The sequence below is a fragment of the Cnephaeus nilssonii genome, assembly GCF_951640355.1.
Source record: "Cnephaeus nilssonii genome assembly, chromosome: 6".
NCBI classification, from domain to species: Eukaryota; Metazoa; Chordata; class Mammalia; order Chiroptera; family Vespertilionidae; genus Cnephaeus; species Cnephaeus nilssonii.
The window spans coordinates 19,655,177-19,678,164 of NC_137077.1; the positions used below are offsets into that span (position 1 = coordinate 19,655,177).

The 22,988-nt window shown below is 42.2% G+C and overlaps 1 protein-coding gene across 2 annotated transcripts in view; it reads right to left on the reverse strand.

Moving 5' to 3' along the window:
- Positions 1-22,988, reverse strand: part of ANO2 (anoctamin 2) — a 301,113-nt gene that overhangs the window by 3,404 nt on the left and 274,721 nt on the right. For both annotated transcript variants that reach the window (XM_079774619.1, XM_079774620.1), the window contains exons 21-24: positions 14,480-14,632; positions 14,074-14,126; positions 11,901-12,082; positions 135-240 (exon numbers count right to left, since the gene is read on the reverse strand). In XM_079774619.1, coding sequence (XP_079630745.1) covers positions 135-240; positions 11,901-12,082; positions 14,074-14,126; positions 14,480-14,632 — 494 coding nt within the window. The remainder of the gene's footprint in view (positions 1-134; positions 241-11,900; positions 12,083-14,073; positions 14,127-14,479; positions 14,633-22,988) is intronic.

The following is a 22,988-nucleotide window of genomic DNA, read 5'->3' on the forward strand; positions in this document are numbered from 1 at the left end:
CCTGCCACCTGTGAAGGCCCCCTATGTTACCTGTGCCATGAAAACCTGGAGATGAGGGGCCAGCAAGGAGACATGGTTGTGTTTACTCTTGCAGCTTAAGTCCTAATTGGCAACTCCTTACTGGAATAACTCACCTGGAAGATTATGACAAAAGCCAGACGGGCAGACAGAATAGACCAGTACTGTTTGGAATATTCATATGGGTTTGGGGCCCATGGCGGCTCTCGGTAATCCTTAAACCTGCCAGGAGAGAAATGTGGTGTTCAGATTGAGAAGAGATGGAGGAAATGGGGTACTGTAGCTCTAGGGGGAACCTCAGGGGTCAAAGCAGCAGGCAAGCCTTGGCTCTCCGACTTGGGGGAAAGGGGGTAGAGAGAAGGAATCCATGGCCCAACCAACAAGTGTCTGTGGGATAAAAAGACCAAAGTCCCCAAAAAACAATGTCAGACTAGAAATGTCTTTTTCCTACTCTCTCTCTAACATCCCCAAAAGCTTCCTCTGGTGTCTGGATTCTCCTTCCGCAGGAGCCCAGGAATCATGAGAGGACCCTAGGACAGCGAATCCACCTTGGCTCCCACTAGCTTATGGCCTCTGGAGGGGAAGGAAGACCCCCCCCACACACACACACCCTCATACAGTTTTTGCAGCCTGTGGGCTCAGTGAAGATACAGGTGCCAGCAGATAATCCCAGGCTTCATGCCCAAGTGTTTGCCTTGGGACTATGGTCTTGAGAGGGGCTGGCCTCACTTGATGACTACATTTTTGTACCCAAAGGGAAGTGACCAAGCTGAAGACAATGAATTTGGGGAAGGAGGGCTGATGATAATAGTCACGGTTGGTCAGTGTTATCCTCTTTTACTGGCCATCTTTATAAGTTGTTTATACGGTTTAAGAAACAAAATGTCAGTGGCCTGACATGAACTCATGCCTCTTCCTCAGACCTCAGACCCTTGGAGGGGCATTTCCTCACCATTGTCTCTCCCCTACCCCCATCCTGGAATGACTCATGTTAGAAATGGCTCATTTTCTCAGACTCACTTTTTTCTAAACCTGGAAAAATGACAAAAGCTAGTACCAGAAGAATTATGATCCTTCATGAAACTGTTTCCTCCATAGACTTCAGCAAAGCTTTGACGCTCAATAAAATCAAAGCAAACCCAGGGCTGGGGGAAGGGGTGGGGTGGCATCAGGCCACAATGCGGGATGTATGACCATTGCGTGGGGACTCTATCTGAGGAGGAGACAGGAAGGGAAAGAGGCAGTATGTGTCAATCCCTGAGCAAGGAACTTTTTGGGAAGTTTTCTCATTTAATCTTTACAACAGCATCCTCAGGCAGGCATTGATATCCCCATGTAACATAGGAAGAAACTGAGGTTCAGAGAAGTTCAAGTTGGCCAAGGTCTCATTGACAGGAGGCTAAGGTAAGGCAAGAATCCAAGTCTGGCTGAATTCAGGCTTTTCTCCATCTCATACAGCATCTTACTGTCAGTAGCAGTTGGCGGGGGGGGGGGGGTGGAGGTGGTGGGGAGGGGGGAGGTTCAGAAGTGGGTGCTCTCTGTAGCTCCCCCTAACCTGAATGCACCAGCTGTTTTGAAAGATTCACATCAAAGCATGGTGACTTCCAATTGCCCAAGGAGAGATGAGTGAAGAAGAGAAAAAAAAAAGCCTGAAAAGAGATGCACACGAGAAGATAGAATAAAACCCTAGCGATGGAGTCAGCAACAGAAAAGACAAACTGAGAGGTGGACACTAAGCAATAGGCTAGGGCTGGGCAAGAGGCCAGGAGCTGCCCCCTCCCCACTCAACTCCCCTTCTTCCAACAGCTGATCACAGCTGTTGCGGGCTTGGTTTGACATTCGGATGAAAAGCAAAACTAACTGCAGCCCAACAAAATACCACGGCATTCATCACATCCATCCGTGGCTGAGGACAGAAACACGGCCAGCTCCAATTATGCTTGCTAATGGGAGAGAGTGAGTGAGAGCGTGGCTAAAGGAATAAGGACATCTTGGGATGGGAAAAACTCAGGCTCCCCACTGTCCTGCTGCCCCCCCCTCCAAAGGATCCCATAGCAGAAGGGAATTGATCCTATTTTTTCTCTTCAAGACCTCCAAGGAGTGTTACACACACACACCCACTCCTTACCACAGGGAAATCCTTCCCCAGGTCTAGCCCAATCCCTCCTGCTGCAATCAAAGCTTGTTTCGCTTGTTGTCTAGCTTCATCTATGAAGGAACAGATGTTCACTGACCTCAGCATGAGAGCCATTGCTCACCCTGCTTTTTTCCAGTCTGGAAAGAATCCATAAATAATCTAATTCTGGTCCCACCTCTGCTACTAACTCACCACAGCTTTTGAAAATGTCACTTTGCTCTCCCTAAGTAAACAAAACATGTTTTGAATCTAACAGGCACATCCATCTAATTAAGGATCTAGGGAAAGACTAATACATAGATATGTCCAGAAAGTTCTGCTTGAAATACACCTAAACCAATGGGCTAAGGGTGCTCTGTTAGGAACTACAGGATAAGCTATCCACAGAAAAGAACAACATGCAATTTAATTAATTATACATCTGTTCGCATTTCTCTTTCCAAAGCTAACTTTTTAACAACTGTGACCTACAGTAGTAACTGTACATTTTGAATTAATGCACACATAAATATATGTCACTGGAATGAAAATTATACAAAGATACTCTTGCTATGTCCAATGCACTAGTATTTTTCTATTCTATTCTATTCTATTCTATTCTATTCTATTCTATTCTATTCTATTCTATATTTCATTTCATTCTTTCCATTCTACTGGGTGTTCCATAAAAATATATACACACACTTTGAATAATGTATTAATTCCAAGGGGTTAAAACTTAAAAGGAAGAAACATCAATTGAGCTATCTATCAGCTGTTAAAGTGTGTATACATTTTTTGGGTCACCCTCATTCTATTCTATTCTATTCTATTCTATTCTATTCTATTCTATTCTATTCTATTCTATTCTATTCTATTCTATTCTATTCCATCCTATCTTAATCTATTCTATTCTTTAAAATGCTGACCATGACCCACCAAATTGATTTCATAACCCACTAATGAACCAGGACTCATAGTTTGAAAAACATAGACTCCAGTAAGCCTCTGCCACCAGGTAAATGGTTGTTTACATTCCAATATAAATTCTGATTTCATAATTTAAAAAAAAACACAACCTTCATCCTAAGAAGTTAAGCTTATCACATGTTTTCACTGAGTAACTAGAAGACACTAATTAAACAAGAGATAATTAGCTTTAAGATTAGAAATGTCCATAAAAGGTAAAGTGATAAAGTGGTTAATAGAATCAATTGTGTCCACCATGATAATAGTTGCCTGCTTTGTCTGTTTTGTTTCTAAGCCCAGGACACAGAATTGGCAAAAGCATGGGCTTTGGAGTCAGGTGTCTTGATGCCACCTCCACCATTTCAGTTCTATGCCCTCTACAAAGAGCCCTAACATTCTGATGGCCGAGGCCATTATCTATGAAATGGGCCTCAACTTTCTGCATCTCACAGAGTTGTAATGAAGATGAAATGTCAGTGAAGGGCACTCAGCACCCCACCTGACATATCCTATATAATAAAGAGGTAATATGCAAATTGACCACCACTCCAACATACAAGATGGCCACCCCCATGTGGCAAAGATGGCTGCCCCCATGTGGACACAAGATGGCTGCCACAATATGGCCAGCAGGGGAGGGAAGTTGTGGGTGATCAGGCCAGCAAGGGAGGGCAGTTTGGGTGACCAGGCTGGCAGGAGAGGGCAGTTAGGGGTGACCAGGCTGGCAGGGGAGGGCAGTTAGGGATGACCAGGCTGGCAGGGGAGGGCAGTTAGGGGTAATTGGGCCAGCAAGGGAGCAGTTAGGCATCAATCAGGCTGGCAGGGGAGTGGTTAGGGGGTGATCAGGCTGGCAGGCAGAAGCAGTTAGGGGCAATCAGGCAGGCAGGCAGGCGAGCAGTTGGGAGCCAGCAGTCCTGAATTGTGAGAGGGCAGTCGGACATCCCTCAAGGAGTCCCAGATTGGAGAGGGTGCAGGCTGGGCTGAGGGACACACACACACACACACACACACACACACACACACACACACACCCGTGCATGAATTTTGTGCACCGGGCCTCTTGTCAGATATATATACCCAGTAAGCAGTAGCTATTCTTTCTCCTTTGACTGAGGTAACTTATGAAACACAACCCTTCTGTTAAAAGAGGACAGAGCACATACACCCGTGTTCCTTGTTCCTCCCTGTTTTCTAAGAGGATTTCTGAGCACTCAAGAGCAGATGCCCCAAGCTTCCCATGATGCTGATATGAATAAAAAGAGTCAGCCAATGCCACAACTGCAAGGGGCTTCTCTCAGGATCTATGTCCATGTAAATGTAGGCAAGCCTCAGGTTGGTGGGAATTAACTTCTGCTTCGTTCCCATTAGCTCAAGTATTTTCTGAAACCAGACCCTTTCCCCTGGTTTAGGGAGCTTGGTTTTCCTACAGTCCCACTGGGCAGCCAGGCACTGGGTGACCCATATCTGGTCGCTTCCTGCATCTACTGGCTGGGATTTAAGCTGGGGGATATAATTTTAAGAATCATTCCCAGATCTCACTCTCACCCCTCCAGTCATCCTTTATTTTCTTTGGGATTTAACATTAACTTTGAAAGTTCTATTTAGTCTTCTAATAAGGAGTGTCTTTCATAATGAAACAACTAGAGTGTCTAAAAAGCAAGTGAGCACTTGGAGTAGCTATGTCACTAACTGTAAGGCCCTGGGGAAGTTATTTCACATCTTTGGTCCTCAGCTTTCTAATCCATAAGTGGAGCTGACAAAATGTGCCTCTCAGTGCTGAGTACACCAATGGTACATATACCAGCTCTCGCACCGCAACCATGAATAAACAAATACATACATGTGTGTATGTGTGTACACTGAACATGAAATAAAGACAGTGAGACTTAAATAAGACAACACATGTGCATGTAATTTCTTGAGACTTCCACAGAAAATGGACACAATAGTTTCTTCTGGAAGAGAATGACTAGGGTAGGGGCTGAGAAGAGTCTTTTCCTTATATTTATATAAAATGCAATAAATAATTATATGTTAATAATTAATATAACTAATATATTAATTATGTGATACATAAATTTTAAATTCTATAATTTATATAATATGTATTATATGTAATACATGTATATATACATATATTCATGCATATATACACATACATACAGAATTAGGGGGCTGAGAAGAGAGTCTTTCATATATACATTTATAAATAGGGAGAACTACTTTTATAGTAAAAGAAAGGTTCAAAATTTCAAAAGAAGAATGTAATTAATAGCAATATTCAGTTGACTTAAATATGTTTTTATACTTAGCTTTCAGGAGCAAAGTTATAGTGTTAACTGAGACAGACTCAGATACAATAAGTGAAAATGGTACACAAATCAACATTATATTTTAGCTTTACGATTATATTAATGTTTTATCTGGATCTAACACTGAGAAAAATTACATTGATTGAGTGGAATTTATATATTACCTAAATATATAAAGTTCCCATGTCAAAATATATTACATTATTATAAAACAAACCCATGAAACAATACCTTAAAGGTTCTCCAAATTCATTTGATATGAATGCATGGGAAAATGTCTGAAAAAGATCAGTGTTGGGAAGATGCCTAGGACCAGGCAGGGGTTAGGGTGCAGGTGGTACAAAGTTAGAGAGGCTGCCCGTAATGTTTAGAATTTTTGTAAGAATTGATTAATATATTGCATGTGTCATTAACTATTTTTTTTTAAAGCAGAAAAGAATATTTGGTGATTATGTATTCCAAGTCCTCATTTTACAGATGGGACAACTGTGGTGCGGAGAGGGGAAAAAGACTCCTGGCTCAGATGTCCCCCTCCCATCCTCACTTGGAGGGGTGACCAGTGACAGTGACATCTACCACAACTCATCACAAGACTCAATCACTGGGCAGGAAGGGTGCCTAAATAACAAACTGAGGAGTCGGTCATCAATAATCAGTAGGGTTTTTTTTAAATGAGATTTTAGTTACATTAAAAATTAGTTAATAAATGCATTTCTCAACTCCAAACAGTGGTATGTAAAAAAATTAAGTCCCTGTGGAAATTAATGTTATATTAATGCTGAACATAATTACATACAATATTTTCATACCATCTGATCTACTTAAAACTGCCTTCTGAACTTGGCCTTTAACAAGGCAAAACACTACAGCCAATTAGGAACTAATGAGAACCATGTCAATCCAGTGGTTGATAAAGATCAGGAAAGGCAACACCCGGAAAAGCTGACTTTACCTCTGGTTTCAGCAAGAAGCAGATGAGGGGCAGCCATGGGTTGGAAGGAAACTCGCCTCTTCAAAGCTTTTACAGGACCTCAGGGTATGAAAGAACTTAGGCCCCGCAGAAAAACCCAACAGAGGCCACCCAAGGATGCTGTTTCTTCAGGCTCAGCACCTCCAAATGAGACCCATTGGATTGACCATGCCCAGGTCGGCTCCTCCAGGCTAGCACCCAGATCCACAGCCAGGCTCTGTCCTGCTGATCACTCTGCTCCCTTCCAGCTAAGCCAGGAGCCCAAGACATCGTCCATCCTGCAGGACACAGTGGTCCTTTGACCTTGTCAAATGGGCACTAATCAGCCTACACATTGACATCACTGGACTGTTTACGGAGCAGCCCTCCCAGAGTGGTTAGATGGTTGAGGCCAATGTTGCTGCAAAAATACTGGGACCCAGAGACCTGCCTTAACTTTTATTGCTATTTTTAAGATACCTCTTCTCTGGCAAGGTTTTATTGGATCTGAGACCTGTTTTATTTGTCCACATTTATTTCCAGAGGTAACTGAAAGCTAAGAATAAGAACAGTCATTGAGTTCCCAACACTATTTGCTAGAAAATCAGGGCAAATTTCAAATCCCACCATGGAAGCAGTTTTAAATGCAGGCTTTGGGGCTAGCTACAGAATTTTCTCTGTTTCTCACAATCTCTCTCTCTCTCTCTCTCTCTCTCTCTCTCTCTCTCTCTCTCTCTCATAGTCCCTTCCCCATTCCCCATCTATCTCTGTCTCTCCCTCTTTCCCTCTTCCTCCCTCCCATTCTCACCTTCTCTCTGCTTTACGTTTGTCATAGCCACTGACAATTCCTAGCTTACAAAGACATTAGTAAGTTATGCTTCAACTTCCTAAATCTCCAGAGAATTTGATGACCTAGACAAGGTTACACAGCATGCATTGAGTAGGACCATCTGAGGTAGAGGTTTCCATCAACATTCTCACCCATCTAGGAAAGGTAGTCTGCAAAATACACCAATTAGATAGGGTTCGTCTAGATATAAGCTTCCCATGTTCTCTAGGTGTCTGCTCACACTGTGGAGTAGGGCATCTCTTTATTTTTAATGTAATGCACTAGTCTTCACACTGCAGGCAGAGATAACACCAAGGAAAAGTTTGAGCTCATCACTGCTCCCTTAAATCCCTCAGTGACTCTGTGCTGCCCCAAGAGGGAATCTATACATTTCCAAATGATCAACATGCCCTTCTTGGTCTGACTTATGTGCCTTCTTCCAATCTCATCTCTCATAGCTGACCTCTATCATTCCAGCCCTAACCACTGGGCAAGCACAAACTCACCCCTACACCTGGAAGACATTGCTCTCCCTGGACCTCCTTCCTCCTGGACACCCCCTTTACCGTCCAGCATTGCTCTTCTCATCCCGCTCACCAACCAGGCCAGCTTGGTCATGTGAATGAGGAGTTTCAACTTTTCTGTTCATTCTTCAAATTCCACCTCCCTTGAAGCTTCCCCTGACCTCTTAAGTCTGAGAGAAGTGCATTGCCTCTGTCCTCAGGGCTCTCAGAGCTCCCTGTAGTGACACCATTGTAAATTATTAAAACTATATTTTAATTGCTTATTTACTTATTCATCTCCTCTATCTAGACTCCTTGAGGGAGGCATTGTGTCTTATTCCATATCACATAACCAATGCCAAGCCATTAAGGTCTCAAAACCAGTTGCATTAGTGAATCTATAATCCTCACTGGTACTGAATAAGAAAAAAAAAATCAGATGTTACAAAGATCATTTTGGTTTTATTCTGGAATGATGTATTTTCTGTGAAAAAATTTTCTTGATGGAAATATAGAATACACTCCCCATGCATGCACCTATTGATAATTCTGCCACTCAGTCACAGAATTTTTTAAAAAGGGGGGACCACAATGGGCTACTACGCTGCTGTAAAAAAAGAAGAAACTCTTACCATTTGCAACAGCATGGATGACATGGAGAGCATTATGCTAAGCGAAATAAGCCAGTCAGAGAAAGATAAATATCACATTATCTCACTCATTTGTGGAATATAATGAACAACATAAACTAATGAACAAAAATAGATCCAGAGACATAGAAGCATCAAACAATCCATCCAACTTCAGAGGGAAGGTGGGGGAGGGGAGGGTAAGAGATCAACCAAAGGACTTGTATGCATGCATATAATCATAACCCAAGGACACAGAAAGTAGGGGGGTGAGGGCATGTGCTGGGGGGTGGGAACAGCCAGGAAGAGGTCAATGTGGGAAAAAGGAGACATATGTAATACTTTAAACAATAAAGAATTTAAATTAAAAAAAGGGGGGTACAGATAAGCCAAAATCCTATCGACTTGCATGGAAACAATGGAGAGAAGAATTACTGGGGTCTTACAACTGGCTAGAAAATCTGGTGACTCTGAAGGTGGATACAATAAAGCTCAATCTGATCCATGTATACTAATACCTGATGTCCTGGGCATGTGTTGTTTTAGCCAAGTGGTATCCATTCATCTTGTCTTCCCACTAGGGAACCACCTCCAACTCAGAGATCATGTGCTTCAGCTGGAGATGATTTCACCCTCCAAACCCCACATCAATGGCCCCAAAGCCATGGAGAGTATCACATTTCTCTGGTTAGAGTGATTGGTTATGGGTAGGGCATGCATACTGATCCTAATCAATGAGCTGCAGTGAGACTTTTGCTGGGGTCATTGGGAAAGAGTTATGGGCTTTTATTCCACTGGCCTGTAGCTGCTGGCAGTCATGCAGATCTTAAAGCTATAGTCAACGTCAATTGGAATGGACTTGGGAGATGGAGAAAGATTTGGTTAGAGCAAACTTGGTTGAATCAAACCTTGCCTAAAAGTAGGTTTACCCTCAACTTTCACTATGGGGGTTATTAAAGTCGCTTTGTGTTTAAGGCAGTTTAGGCCACTGATATATCTGGAAAGCATATTCATATGTGTTACTGGAAGATCTGATAGCCAGGGGAAATATCAGCAAACCTCAGTGCTTCTAGACTAACTAAAGAAGCAGACAGATCAATTTATATCAGCCTAATGTTTTAGGAATTTTTATACCTAGGGCTATGGAGACTCTAGCTATTAAACTAAAGTCATATGCCAACAGATTTGCTACTAGACTATGCACTACACGGGGCCACTCTTCTGTGTGTTTGGAGTGCCAGACTGTCCAGGGTGATAGATTTTGGTCTGTGGATCCAACAGACATACTTCTACTGCTCAGAGAAGATCTGTACCAGCTCTAGGCCTTTTCTAGTAGCACCTAGATCTGCTCCAGCAGAGTCCATGGAGTCAACAGGTTTACATTAAATAAGCAGGCACTGAAAAGTGCAAATTATATAATCACTTTTATCACTGGAAGTTACCACAGAAATCATCTTGTTGAAACTCCTCATTCTACATGAAAAGAAACTGAGGCTTAGAAAGTTGAAGAATCACCCAAGATTACAGAGGTTTCTAGTGACAGATCCTAAGCTAAAATTCATATCTATCCAAGAACACAAACCTCCACCCCCATGTGTTGGGGGTGGGGGGGTGGGGGGGAGGGGAGGAACAATACCAGTGTGACTTGTAGTATGTGGAGGCAAGGCTAACACTATCTGCTTCTTTAGTTAGTCTAGAAGCACTGAAGTTTGCTGATATTTCCCCTGGCTATCAGATCTTCCAGTGACACATATGAATATGCTTTCCAGATATATCAGTGGCCTAAACTGCCTTAAACACAAAGCAACTTTAATAACCCCATAGTGAAAGTTGAGGGTAAACCTACTTTTAGGCAAGGTTTGATTCAACCAAGTTTGCTCTAACCAAATTTAATCTGGTCTCTGATTTTGAGTTTTTCTTGGTTGGCTAAAGTTACTGGTCCTGGGTCCATAATACCCTTCTACTTAAGTCACAAATTAGTAAGGTTGTTTAACTCAGCCATCTGGGTTGAAAGACCAATTCATTTTCTCCCTTTTGTGGTCTCAGACTATAAAACTGAACTGAAGCAGCCATTTTACAAATGGCTGATCTTGAATACCAAGGTGTCCCAGGTGTGAAAGCATGACAGACATGCCCAGGGTCATAACTGCTGAAAACACAGCTGAAACACTGCTTCTTCAATGGAGTCATCGACAGCTTTTACGTCAGATACCACTGGGGATTGTCCAAGAAAGTCTTATATTTTCCCAACAATACCTTTCCCTAGGTTTTTATTTTAGTTGTAGTTATTGTTCTATATTTTTATTTATGAGGTGTGATCTTTGATCAGGGTACAAAAGTGTTAAATAATTTAGTCCCCTTTAATCTTCTCTTTATTTGCCCTTCTTGGGTAAATAATGGAGCGTTTTCTGGGTTTTGGCTTCAATAATCCCCACATTTAAATTTTTAATCGTAACTCTAACCTGGACTTCTCTGGAATTCCAGCTTGTGTCTAGGAGTTAGGTGAAAATTTCCCCTTGGATTTCCTACCAATATTTTCAATGCAACATGATTGAAATCAAATTTATTACATGTACCATAAAATTAGATTGACTCAGTGTCATCCCCATCTCTGTCAATGGACCCACAATTTCCTAGTCCTCTGATTTTAATCCAAACTTTGGAGATATCTTTAACTCAGACTCTCTCCAATGTGTCTTATCACTAACTTTGCAATATGTTAATAAAATAGCTCATTTTTTTCTCTTTCTCTCCCACCACCTGGTCTGTTCCCACTATGGTTCATGTCTGAATGATGCAGCAGCTCAGCTGCCCTCCCTGAGTTCCCCCAATTCTAGTTTATCTTCCTCAATAAGACCAGATCAATTTGCCTAAGCCTACCCTTTATCCTGTCATTCCTTGTCACTAAAAAGGTCAATATCTTATTATATCACATTAAAATTCTTATAAGATTTCAAAATTTCCCATCAACTATTTTACCCTATTTATTCAAGTTCAACAATGTTTTTGGCTTATATTATCCTAGGAATTTCTACCTATATTGTATTTCCTATATTATTCTCTTAAGCACACTCTTTGCTAACTACATCACCTAGCCCGCTAAGTGTTTATCTAATACCCCAAATTTATCCCTACCCCCACGACTTTGTTCATGCTGACTCCCCACCTAGAGTCCTAGAATTCCTCTTGGCCCCTCCAGGAAGTCTACCTTCTCCATTCTAACCAACAGCAATCTCCCTCTCCTCTGAATACCCACAATGTTTATGGTCCATACTAGATATAATCACTGAATAACCTGTTATTTCCTATATGTTCTGCTTATTTTTTTTTTCCTAATCAAACCATAAACCCCTTGATGGTAAAAAAGAGGTTATATACTTCTTTGTCTGCTCCACAGTGTCTAACAAAAGGCACTCAATAAGTATTTGTTGATTCATGGAAATTAATTTATAGTAATTGGGGGTGGATTAGGAGACAGAGGGAAAGGAAAATGATCTAAGTCTAGGTCATCCAGATAATTATTTGGATCTACCATTTCAGGTCCTTTGCCTCCCTTTTCATCATCATTACTTTACCTGCAGAACTGAACCTCCTGGTCAAACTGTGAGTTTTCAGGTTGTGTTCCCTCCTTCAGCTGACTGACGTTGAAAAAGGAGAGGGTATGGTTGACAAAGCCATGCAGAGTCCCGTTGTGACTATAGGAGTACTGGTACACAAGGCGGGGGATAAAGTCGGAGGTGATGGCAATGACAAAAGCCTGAGGAACAAAACCACAAGCACTTGAGGAGAGGTCAGGATGGATGCTGTCCAGTTGGCACAGGGCCCATCTGGCTGACAGGTCAGGATGGATGCTGTCCAGTTGGCACAGGGCCCATCTGACTATACCCTCTTGGGTTCCCCATCCAGAGCTTCTCCTCTGATTGATGCAGAAGTCCTTATCTCTGAGCTCTCATAGCTGACTTACCTGGCTTTTCCACCTTTGCCATGTGTAAGCAAATCCATAAGACAGTGGCTGTTAAGGGAGTAAATTACAACCACTGTAGAAAAGAATGCTAAACCATTTGGACCATTTGGTACTGGAGGGAATAAATCGCCTCTGAGATAGTTGGTATTGGCCAAGCCAAAGCAGAGTGGAAGATTTTCGGAGAAAATTACTAAGTGATGAAAGTGCCACTTAAGTACAATGAGCAAGGATTCTGAATGACCAGGTACATCTGCCCCTGAGTGACACTAGAAAGCCAGGAATACCAAGGATGTGGTTCCACACTTTTCTCAGTTTGACCATGACCTCTTGGCACTTTTTGGCACATTATATAATGGAAATTATTCTTTCATTCATTTTACTTAGGAAAAGTGAGACACAGAGGGTAAATGATTGGGTCCTCCTGGATGGAACCACACATACCCAACGTAGCGTCTGGCATATCTAAGCACTCTATAAATGTCTATGGAGCAAACCAAATGACAAATGAATAATTATATGTTTGAATGTGGACATACTTTCTGCAAGGAAAATCTTAAATCTTCTTGGCAAGTGTTTATACTATATTCCACATCAACAATTAAAGCCCTTTTTAAAAATGTAGTTTAGGCATTGTTTTCTCAATGTACACATGAGTGTGGATGGTCATAACCATATCTGAGAATGAGTAACATACTTATAACAATCACAGCTACACCTACTGAGCACTGGCTATCAGTCCTTTTATCATCTCATTTAACTTCCAGAATGATCCTGTTTGGTGGGTACTCTTATTCTTTCCCATTTTCAAAGATAAGTGAAGAAGTCTTAGAGAGAGGTCAGTAAAGTACAACTTCTTTCCTTCTACTGTATAAGTAGAAAGTACTTAGTACTCAGGGCCTCCTTTTTAGTAGACACAATTCCTAAGCAGCTATTGATCTATTTTCCAAATTGCACCTTATTTCTCAAAATGTGTGTTTCCTACATCAAACATTCAAAATGCAATGAGCTGATTCTCTCTGCCTTCCCTCACACCTTTCCAGCCAGTTAATGTGTTCTTGATACAGAACTAGGTCTCTCCTAGGATCAACGTTTCTCTTCCAAGAGAAAATAGGCTGTGGGCTTCTTGGTGTTCACTGAGCTGGCTGATATTTTCTTGGGAGATGGAAGAGGAGGCCCTGACTGGCTACCATCCGTACAGAAGGCAGAAGCAAAAGGAGCTGTTGGCTTGGGCCCAGCAGGATTTCCTTTGAAATGTGGACATGTCTGGCAAGGCAGTTAAGGAAGTCACAACAGGTAGGACCCCTCTTCTTCCATGTCCTATCTTCACCCACGCAGTGCCAGAGTCCCTGGGGATAATTAAGACTTCACATTGACAACCTGGAGGAACTGTAATTAGGAATTGCAGCCTGGGCAATGTTCCAGGTATTGTTTAGCTCAGGAGTAGAAAAGAAAGGAAAGAGATGGATAGATACGTGGAATTCTTTCCTCATTATTCTTGGCTCTGAACAAAGATCTGATTTTGCCTCTTAAGGAGAAGTTTTGCATTGTGGTGGGTAATTACCCTTCTTTCTCTTAATGAAATTAACAATTAAGTGGCATGGTTCTGGCAACAGCATGATGAATTAGAAGGCTTGTACATACTATTAACCAGGGGCCTATCTTAAATAAAGCTCCAAATGAAAAAGACTGAGAGGTGACAAGGACTGGTGTCCTGCTTGTAAAATCTGAGCTCCTCAGGAATGCCCTTCCCACAGAGTTAGGTTGTCATGAATGTAAGCACTTACATTGCTGATAACGGAGAACTTGCCGATTCCGGAGAGAATGTCAAACCAAATCCCTGTAAGACAGAATGGAAGGCATCTGGCTCACTCCCGCCCTTGGCCCAGTGATGACAACCTTGTGGCTCAGGGTGATGCTCTGCAGGCATGTTACTGGGGAAGGGTTGCTGGGGCCTCAGGAGTGGGCTTGTCTGAAGAGGTCCAAGTACTCTCCTGTCTAGAAACCAGGGGCACAACTGGGGGTGGATAACGTAGCCTCTGAAAGCCTCCCAGTACCTGAAGATCTGAGGATGAGGATGAGAAGTTCAAAGGTGTGAAGAAGCAAGGACTTCCCCAACCCTATGGATTCCCGATACAGTGAGAAGGTGGTGGTGGGGATGGGTTTTCTACCGCCTCGAAACAGGGGACATACCGATATCTTTGGTTCTCACAGCATCTGGCCGTCTCAGCTCCGTGACAAACTTCTTTGCATCCAGCCGCACTTCAATGACATTGTTGAGGAGGGCAAACACAGGTGCCAGAGGAAAGGAGGCCACAAAGAGGGTGACAAAGCCAAACTGGATGACTGAAAGAGAGGACAAGCACGAAAAGCTTCACCAGGGAGAAACAGGACGTAGATCAACTCCGCCTTGTAGCTCACGGCCCTGATGTTCCTTATACGGTCTCTTTCTACCTTGCTCTCTTAGGCTCCCTTTTCGTTCCTGCCCCACAATCCTGGGTGTTGCCTTCTCAGTCCCTGCAGGCCTACTGGTCAATGCTATCACCCGGGATCCAAGTGCTGTACTAGATAAGAGAAAAGGAAAAGTCTTAACATTTTCCTCTCCATCACCCCCTTTTTTTTTTTCCATTCACTGATCCTGGTCACTTAACTCAGAGGTGACAAACTTTAACAGCGAGTAAGGTCCAGAGAGTAAACATTTTTGCATTTGCAGGCCATCTGGTCTTGTCACAATGAATTAACTCTGCCATTGTAGCATGAAAGCAGCTACAGACAAAACGTAGACAGATGAGCTTGGTTGTGTTCCCACAAAACTTTATTTACAAAAGCAGTAGAGAAGGGGGCTGGGTTTGGCCCATGGGCCATGGCTTTCCAAACCCTGATGTAACTTAAAAAAAATCATCTCCCAAATTTGGCCTGTTCTTTCCATATCCATAGTTGCTGCCTTTATTTAGTAAGTTTATTCATTCATCTCACATTTATTGAGAGCTCACTGAATGTCAGGCACTGTGCCAAGTATTTAAGGAGGCAGAGGTCTGGTTCTGCCTTCAAGGAGCTGGGTGTAAGCAGAAAAGAGGAATGTACACAAAGACGTGCAACACGACTTTATGTGTGCCGAGGGAGGAAGAAGAATGTACAGAGACAGCAGAGCACAAGGGAGGGAGCGTGCATGCCTGTTCTAAGGAGACTCTCCATATCAAACACCTAAGCTTAGTCTTCAAAGATGGGCCTGCAGTTCCAGCAAGACTGGATGAAAGAAAGCATTCCAAGCCCCAGGAGGAGCGTGAAAAACAAGCAGAGGCAGCCTGTGCCCATCAGAGGCTGCTGTTAGGAGTCTAGGCCCTCATTTCCACCTGGACAACTGCATCAGCCTCCTCACTGGTATCCTTGTCCCCAGTCATCCCATGCTTCTATAGTCTCTTGGGTCCTGATTCTGCTACTTTCCTACTCATAAAAATTTCCCTTGGCTCCCATCTGTTTACTGGATATAATCCAAATTACTTATCTTGGAACGCTGGTACTTCACAGTTGGCACCCAACCTGCTTTCTAACCCTGTCTACCAACATCTTCACCACAACCATCATGCTTCTGCCTTTTAGCACCCTGAACTTTTTGCCCTCCTGATTTTCCCCTGAACACATTATCCATTTGTGCACAAAAAGCATTCATTCATTCTCAAGCTAGCAAACTCCTATGCATCCTCAAGACCACTCCAATGCCCTCTCCTTGTACATGCCTGTTGCAGCCTTCACTGTGTGCTATTGGGATGGAGCTACTCACAGGTCTTTATTTCTCACTAGAAAGGGCTTCATCCATTCCAGATGATCAGTACGTATTTGCTGATGCAAACACAGTGCCGGAAAGTTACAATCTAATAGGACTTCCCTATATACCAAGGGCAAGTTATTTAACTTCTCCATGTCTCAGGTATTTCTATTGTAAATTGATAATAATAATTATAATAAGGTGCACCTAAAGGGGTTGTCATAAGGGTAAATGTTATGCATATATAAAGTGTTTAGAACAATGTCAGCCACTTAATTACTCAATAGTGCTACCTGTTATGTGCAATTTTACTCTAATTGGAATAAATATCAATACATACAGATGGCTGTGATGCATGCTGCATACTTCTATGCTAGATGAGCACAAACTTAAGGTAAAAGCACTAAACAAAAGTCAGGAGGCTGGACTGCTAGTCCTGGATATCACTGGCTGTATGTTCTTGGACAATTCACTCTGTTTCAATGAACTTAGGCATCTTCATTGATAAATTGACAATAGTTTAAGTTCCCTTCAGGTCTGATTTGCTATAGTAGAATGATTCTCATTCTCTTGGACAAGCTTCAAGATTCTAGAATATCCAAATAAAGAATAAAAAACTGGGATCCAAAACTAAAAAATAAAAATGAAAGTTCACAGAGCTGCGATAGCCCTCATCACAGCAGAAGTTTCAAGAAAGAGAACACATGGGAAACTTTTGCACAACTGCTTTTGAACTAGCAGTTCGCTTGGGCCCACAATGTGTGTTATTGCTCTGATACAGCCCTGTCCCTGCCATCGTCTTTGATGCCCAATGGGTGCTCAGCAAGGCTCTAGGAGATTGACAGGTGCCAGTTGGTGCCAAGATGCACCAGACAGCACAGATTTGTCAAGGTTGGGCCATGGAATGATGGCCTGACTAACTGGAAGGTCAAAGGGGACTGGGGAGGGGTTGTGGAGGAGAAATCTCCAAAATCAAGCTCTGGGAGGCAGTTCAAATGCAGGGTCTGTAGCATCTCTTAAATGAGGCTTTGTTGAGGATTCACTTAGAGTCAGGGGTGCGGATGAGGGCAAAGGGGGTTAAGGGGAATTGAATTAATAAGGAAAGCAAATCAGATGTTAGACTGGCTTTCTAAAACCTATAAAAAACCTGTCTGTTTGTGTATATACATGACTATATCTTTCTTTATAGAGTTCTAAGTTGTTCTTGATTCTATGAGCAAGCTCTATAGTGTAAATGTTCTTTACATAAGTGACTTCCTCCAGCAAAACTGTGCAAACTCTTCAAAGAACCAGAGTGACTGATGGGGGTGGGGAAGGGGCAGGTTACTTCTGAATGACCATAAATATATACAGCATGCCCTCACCACACTCATGCAAATGGCTCTAGGAAATCCAACATCCTTCCAGGATCATAGGAAAAATGGGACTCTCCACTCCTCTCCTTAGTTCACATGAACTCCAGAGGCAGACGTGAGCCCTCTCCCCTGGGCTTGCCTGATGGTCTGCTTTTCTATCTCCATAAACTCTCCAGACACAGGCTCTCTTTTGTCCCTCTTCTGTTGATACAACTTTCAGTGATGGTTCAATGCTAATAGTGCTCATAAATTATCCCAACCCCACAACACAATGTCTCTTCTCTTTCCCCAGCCATGTAAATCTATGTGTTAAGGACTGGACAACCTCAGGGGAGGGGGCTCAGCAAAGGCCAGAGGTGCTGGGCCTGCAGTGATAGGACAGCCCTGTCCTGTCTTCTGAGGTCACTCCTTGGTCTCCTGGGCCAAGAGAAGCCACTCTCTGAAGATGTCCCATTGCCTCCCTGGACTGGGTACCCTAAGCATTTCCACAATACAAACTAAAGGCAGAAACAAATAGGAAGTTTTGTTTTATCTCTTAGGGAGAAAAAAAATAAAACAAAAACAAAACATAACCTTCTAGCATATAAATGCCAAATCCAAGACTCACTCTTTGTAGTCAAAGGTCTAAATGCTATATCAGATGGGCGTCCTTCTGGATTCACTTCAGAGGACACAATGATACCGGCCTTCACCAACACCAAGATTTGCTTCTAAAAACAGCCAGCCTCCATTAGGATAAGAGCAACGCCGGAAATCCTCAGTGCACTGCATAATAGAAGCCAGCTTGGCTTGACCAATAACAGATTAAACCTGGCCAAGTCAATTAGGGAAGAATCCATAGTTGATTTTCAGCTAAATCTTTACAAAGCCTACTGCAAAGTGCCCCAGAAATGCCGAGCAGGAAGCAAAAAGACTGGAAATACTCCTGGGCACAAACCCCATTGGTTTTCTCTCTCTCTTTCTAGCAGCCAGGGGCCTTTGAAAATAACCACCAGCCCTATCCTGCCCGATGCTGGAGACAATTAAAATCTTGGCCTTGATTACCTGGGTTTAGGTTAAAATAACAAAGAGGAGTGGGTTAAACTAAACAAGATGGCATCCAGCAAGGACATTCCAGGACCATCTGCTTAAAGAAAAAAAAAATATATATATATATATATATGTTAGGTAAAATAAAATGGACTGGCCAGGATTGATGGAAAAGCTCTTGATGGAGCGCAACTGTGATTTTTCATTCATTTATTTAAAATTCTTCAGTGTAAATATCAACCTTCCCAACACACACACACACACACACACACACACACACACACACACCCGAGAAAGTCCAGATCTTTTGTCTGGCATTCAAGACTCTGTGTGATATGACCCTAACTTATTTTTCCCAGATATATTTCCTTCCCATCTATGCTCTGGTCTCAGGGCTAATATTTAACTGCTGTACTTGGAGACCAAGCCTGCCTGTTTTCCAACCATTTCAAAACCATGTCTTCCACATTTTTGAGCCTTTGCACCTACTACTACTGTCTGCAATTTTCCTTCTCTTTTTGTCTGCTGAATTACTATTTATCTTTCAGGTTCAACCCAAATCTAACCTTCTCTAAAAAGACTCCTCTACCCTAATCCCTACTACCTCGCCCAGTGGGCACCATGGGCATCTCTTCTCATCATGCCCATAATGCCTTGCACACATCACTCTATTTGTTTATTTGACTTGTTCCCTAGATGGTAAGTCCCTTGAGACCATGAACATATTTCATTCTTTTCTGAATCCTCACAATTTAGCGTGGCTCCTATCCCATTAACAGATGCTCAGAGATCATCGTTTCATAAATACGAACTTATTTTCACCAGCTGTAAATACAAACACAAAAAGAAGCAGACAACTAAACTGAACAGAAAGCATTGCAGTTAGTGATGGTGAGGCAAGACAGAGACCTAAATACAAATACTTCCACACAGCAGTTCTCAGCAGTGTAATTTGCACAGAAGACTTTGAATAAAGTTGGAGTCAAAACAGTCAATTAGGAGAGTCTAATTCTAATGAAAATAACAATAGCTTTGTTTTTAACTTTCTATAGTTTACTAAAAGCAACAGTCTGCTGAAGGGGATTGAAAACTGGGGACTAAAGATTCCTCCCTTTCATGAACCACTAATAAGCAATACAAGGGCATAAGTGAGGGACACATTGGTGTGAGTTTGTCTCCTAACCCAGGAAGCAGATACTCAAAAGATTCAGCTTAGAAACAACTCATTAATACAAACACTTATGTTAAAAAACACAGCCAGGGAAGGTCATTACTATTTACTTCATCAGCCCATACTTCAAGGCTGTGCCCAGTGTAAAAATAATTACAAGTGTTGATTGACTAAGATAATGAGAAGAAAGGCATGAGCTGGTTGCTCAGCATGGTTCTCTATTGCATAGGGAAACAATCGAAGTCTTAATAGAAATATAAGAGGGTTCCCAATGTCCATAATTCACCATTCATTCATTCATGCAGTTTATTTATCCAACAAGCATTTACTGAGCACATTCTATATACTGGGCACCATGCTCATTGCTGGAAAACAAAGATGACTAGATTACTATGTCATCCTTCCAAGAGCTCAGAGTATGCAGTGGGGAAGATAGACTTGTAAACAAACCCTGCCAGGGTCATGGAGTTAGAACTCTAATGGCAGCATTAACAGAATGCAGTGGAGCACTGGGGCAGGAGTAACTCACTCTCATCAGTGGGTCCATGAGGCTTCACAGATTCACAAACCCTGGGCTTGACTTGAAGGACAAGTAAAAGAGGCACCTAAAGGTTTGTTATATGGTTGGTTGTTAAGATCTTTCCTGCAAACCCACTGATCCAAATTCACAAATTACTTAGGAAATAGAGACAATGCATGGAATTCCTTTCAATCTGCATGGGATTTATACAATGGATTAGGCTCAATACAGAAACCCTGGAAGTCATAACAGGAAGAAACATGCTTGAAACGAACAGCTTAAGTACTACAAGTTTACTGCATACAAATCAGTGTAACACTGGGATAGATTGGCAAAGCACATTTTCTTCATTTCTCTGTGATTAAGGGAGACTTAGTCCCCACTTTTTCCTCACCCACACATAAATGGTAAAATATTAGCTTCTTAAGAGGTAGAGGGGACCAATGACTTCCAAGAGTCTTGCTACTTAAGCAGTCAAAGTCTAGTTATAACAGGGGATCTCAGGTTGACAGCATGACACAAATCAGTCCATGAGAGGCCCTCCTCTCTGTTTTGGGAGCCAGGGTAGAGTCATGGGAGCCTTCAGAGGTAAACCCTACTGATGGGCACAGAAATGGGCAGGAGAATGTGGCTCTTGGCCAAAGGATGCTTAATGGCCTGGACCATGGTCTTCAGAAAAATCTGCCCAGTGTTTCCCTTCCATGTCCTCTAAGCCAAACTCCAAGCCCTTGGAAATCATGGAGCTGCATCTGTCATGCACAGGCAGCATGCTCCCTGGTTTATAAAGTGATCTTCAGTGTCAAGTATCATGATCTCTATTTTACAAGTGAAAAGACTGAGTCTCAGAGAGGTGAAATATTTTTTCCAGGGCCACACACCTACCAATTGATGAAGCTGGGAAACAAAGATAGTTTTTGATGTCAACCAAATTCAATGTCCTTTTACCACGGAAAGATGTAAATATTCAACCTTAACACAGCAGTGTTCCCTTCCGCCTCCCTGGTTACTCTCACATCTGAAGTTTCCTTTATTGGATCTTCTCTAATCTGATTTATATTCTTCTCATACAGATACTTCCATTCTCCAAAGTATTTTTAGGCATTTATATATGTCTTCTATCCCTGCTGTTTTCTGTGTCATTGCTCCCACTGACCTGCATTTATGCCACCTCAAAAATCTTACATCAATGGACCTAATTCAGCTTCTTAAAACTAGAGAGAATTGAGTTGGTGAGATATAATGATACATTTCTGATTTCCAGAGAACAGCCTGGTAAATTTCTAATAAATGTTTATTGAGTGAACTAATGAATGACCTGCCTTACTCACTCTTGTTTACTTTATACACCTGCATAATGGGAATGTGAAGACCAGTTATCCATCCATCCTTCTTCCCTCCCATCCATCCATCCCTCATTACTCTTCCCCCTCCCTCTACTTAGTTGGGTTGTGGTCCCAAATTCATTCACTCATTCATTTCTCAACCACTAACTGGGCATCTCCTGCATGTCAGAAACTTTCTGTGGTACACTGAGGGGTATGGCATCCAGATATATTCTTTTAAGTATTTATGGGAAGAGGGACTCCTATAACAGATAATGACGAGCAAAGTATGCTTCAGAAGCCAAAGGAGAGAAATGACCTGTGACTCATGCTACTTCCCAGAAATACTGGAATGCAACCCTGGATGCTGCCTGAACTGCATTTAGGTGCCATTTGGAAAAGACGGCAGATGCCTGATTATCCGGTAGGATGACTCAGTTTGTATAAACAGAATGGCCCAGGGAAAGGAATTTCCTGGTTCTTTAAGTCATTGCCTTATAGTATAAAACTTGGAGTTCTGTGACAGAATGTGCAGGCTTCAGTGCTAATGGTTGGACAGATATTCTGGGATATTTTATCACTTATAGCCAAGGCACCCTTAGGACTAGTTTTATATATTTAGCCTCTGTTGGAAACTTGGAAATTACCTAGTGTGATCCCTACCACACATGGCCAAAGAACACTGAAGTTGGGAGGAATCTTAGGTGTCACCTAAGTTATCACTCTATCTGAAGCCTCATCCCTTCTATTCTTTTTTGAATAAGAGGCCACTTTTACTTGATCATTTCCAGGGGAGGGTCCCTAGTGATGTCTGGAGCCAGCTCTTTCCATTGTTCTTTATTCTCTGTCTCAGTGCTGTCACTGAGATCTTGGGGGTATTTGTTATAAAGCATTATCATAGCAACAGTCGACTATTGCATGGGATATTTTGCCAGAACTACATATACAATAAGTTCATTATTTTGAGTTGCTGTAGGAGAACTGCCCTTATTTAGGAGGATAGCATTCCCTGATTACAAGCACTTCAAAATAAGGAATCTTGGCCCCTGGAGGCAGGAAAGGGGGTAGACTATCCCAGCTAAATTAATACAGTCAGGGTATGTGAAGAGCGCTAATAAGAGTTGATGTCTATGAAGTCCAACTGTCATTTTGTCATCAAGGTCCTCACTAAAGGGTGACTTTTTTCATTCTTTCTGTGTCTTCCTTCTTCATCAAACATTTATTGAGCACCTACTGTGTGCCAGGCCCTATGGTTAAGTGCTGTGAGTAAATAAGACACAAATCTTGCCCATCACAATTTAGTGAATAACAGGAATCTAGGTCATTGGTGTTCAGCTGAGAAGAACCAACAATTGCATAACTGACTTATCGGATAAAATGGTGATAAAACTTTATCAGGAGAGTCTTTGGGAAGTTGTCACTAAACTCTTCTTATAGGATTAAATTCAGGCTTGTGTTTTTTGTGCCAAATCCCAATCTGTAAAATTCAACTGCTGCAAGTGTCCAGACAACTTTGCTAGCAGCTCTTAAAGCAACTGA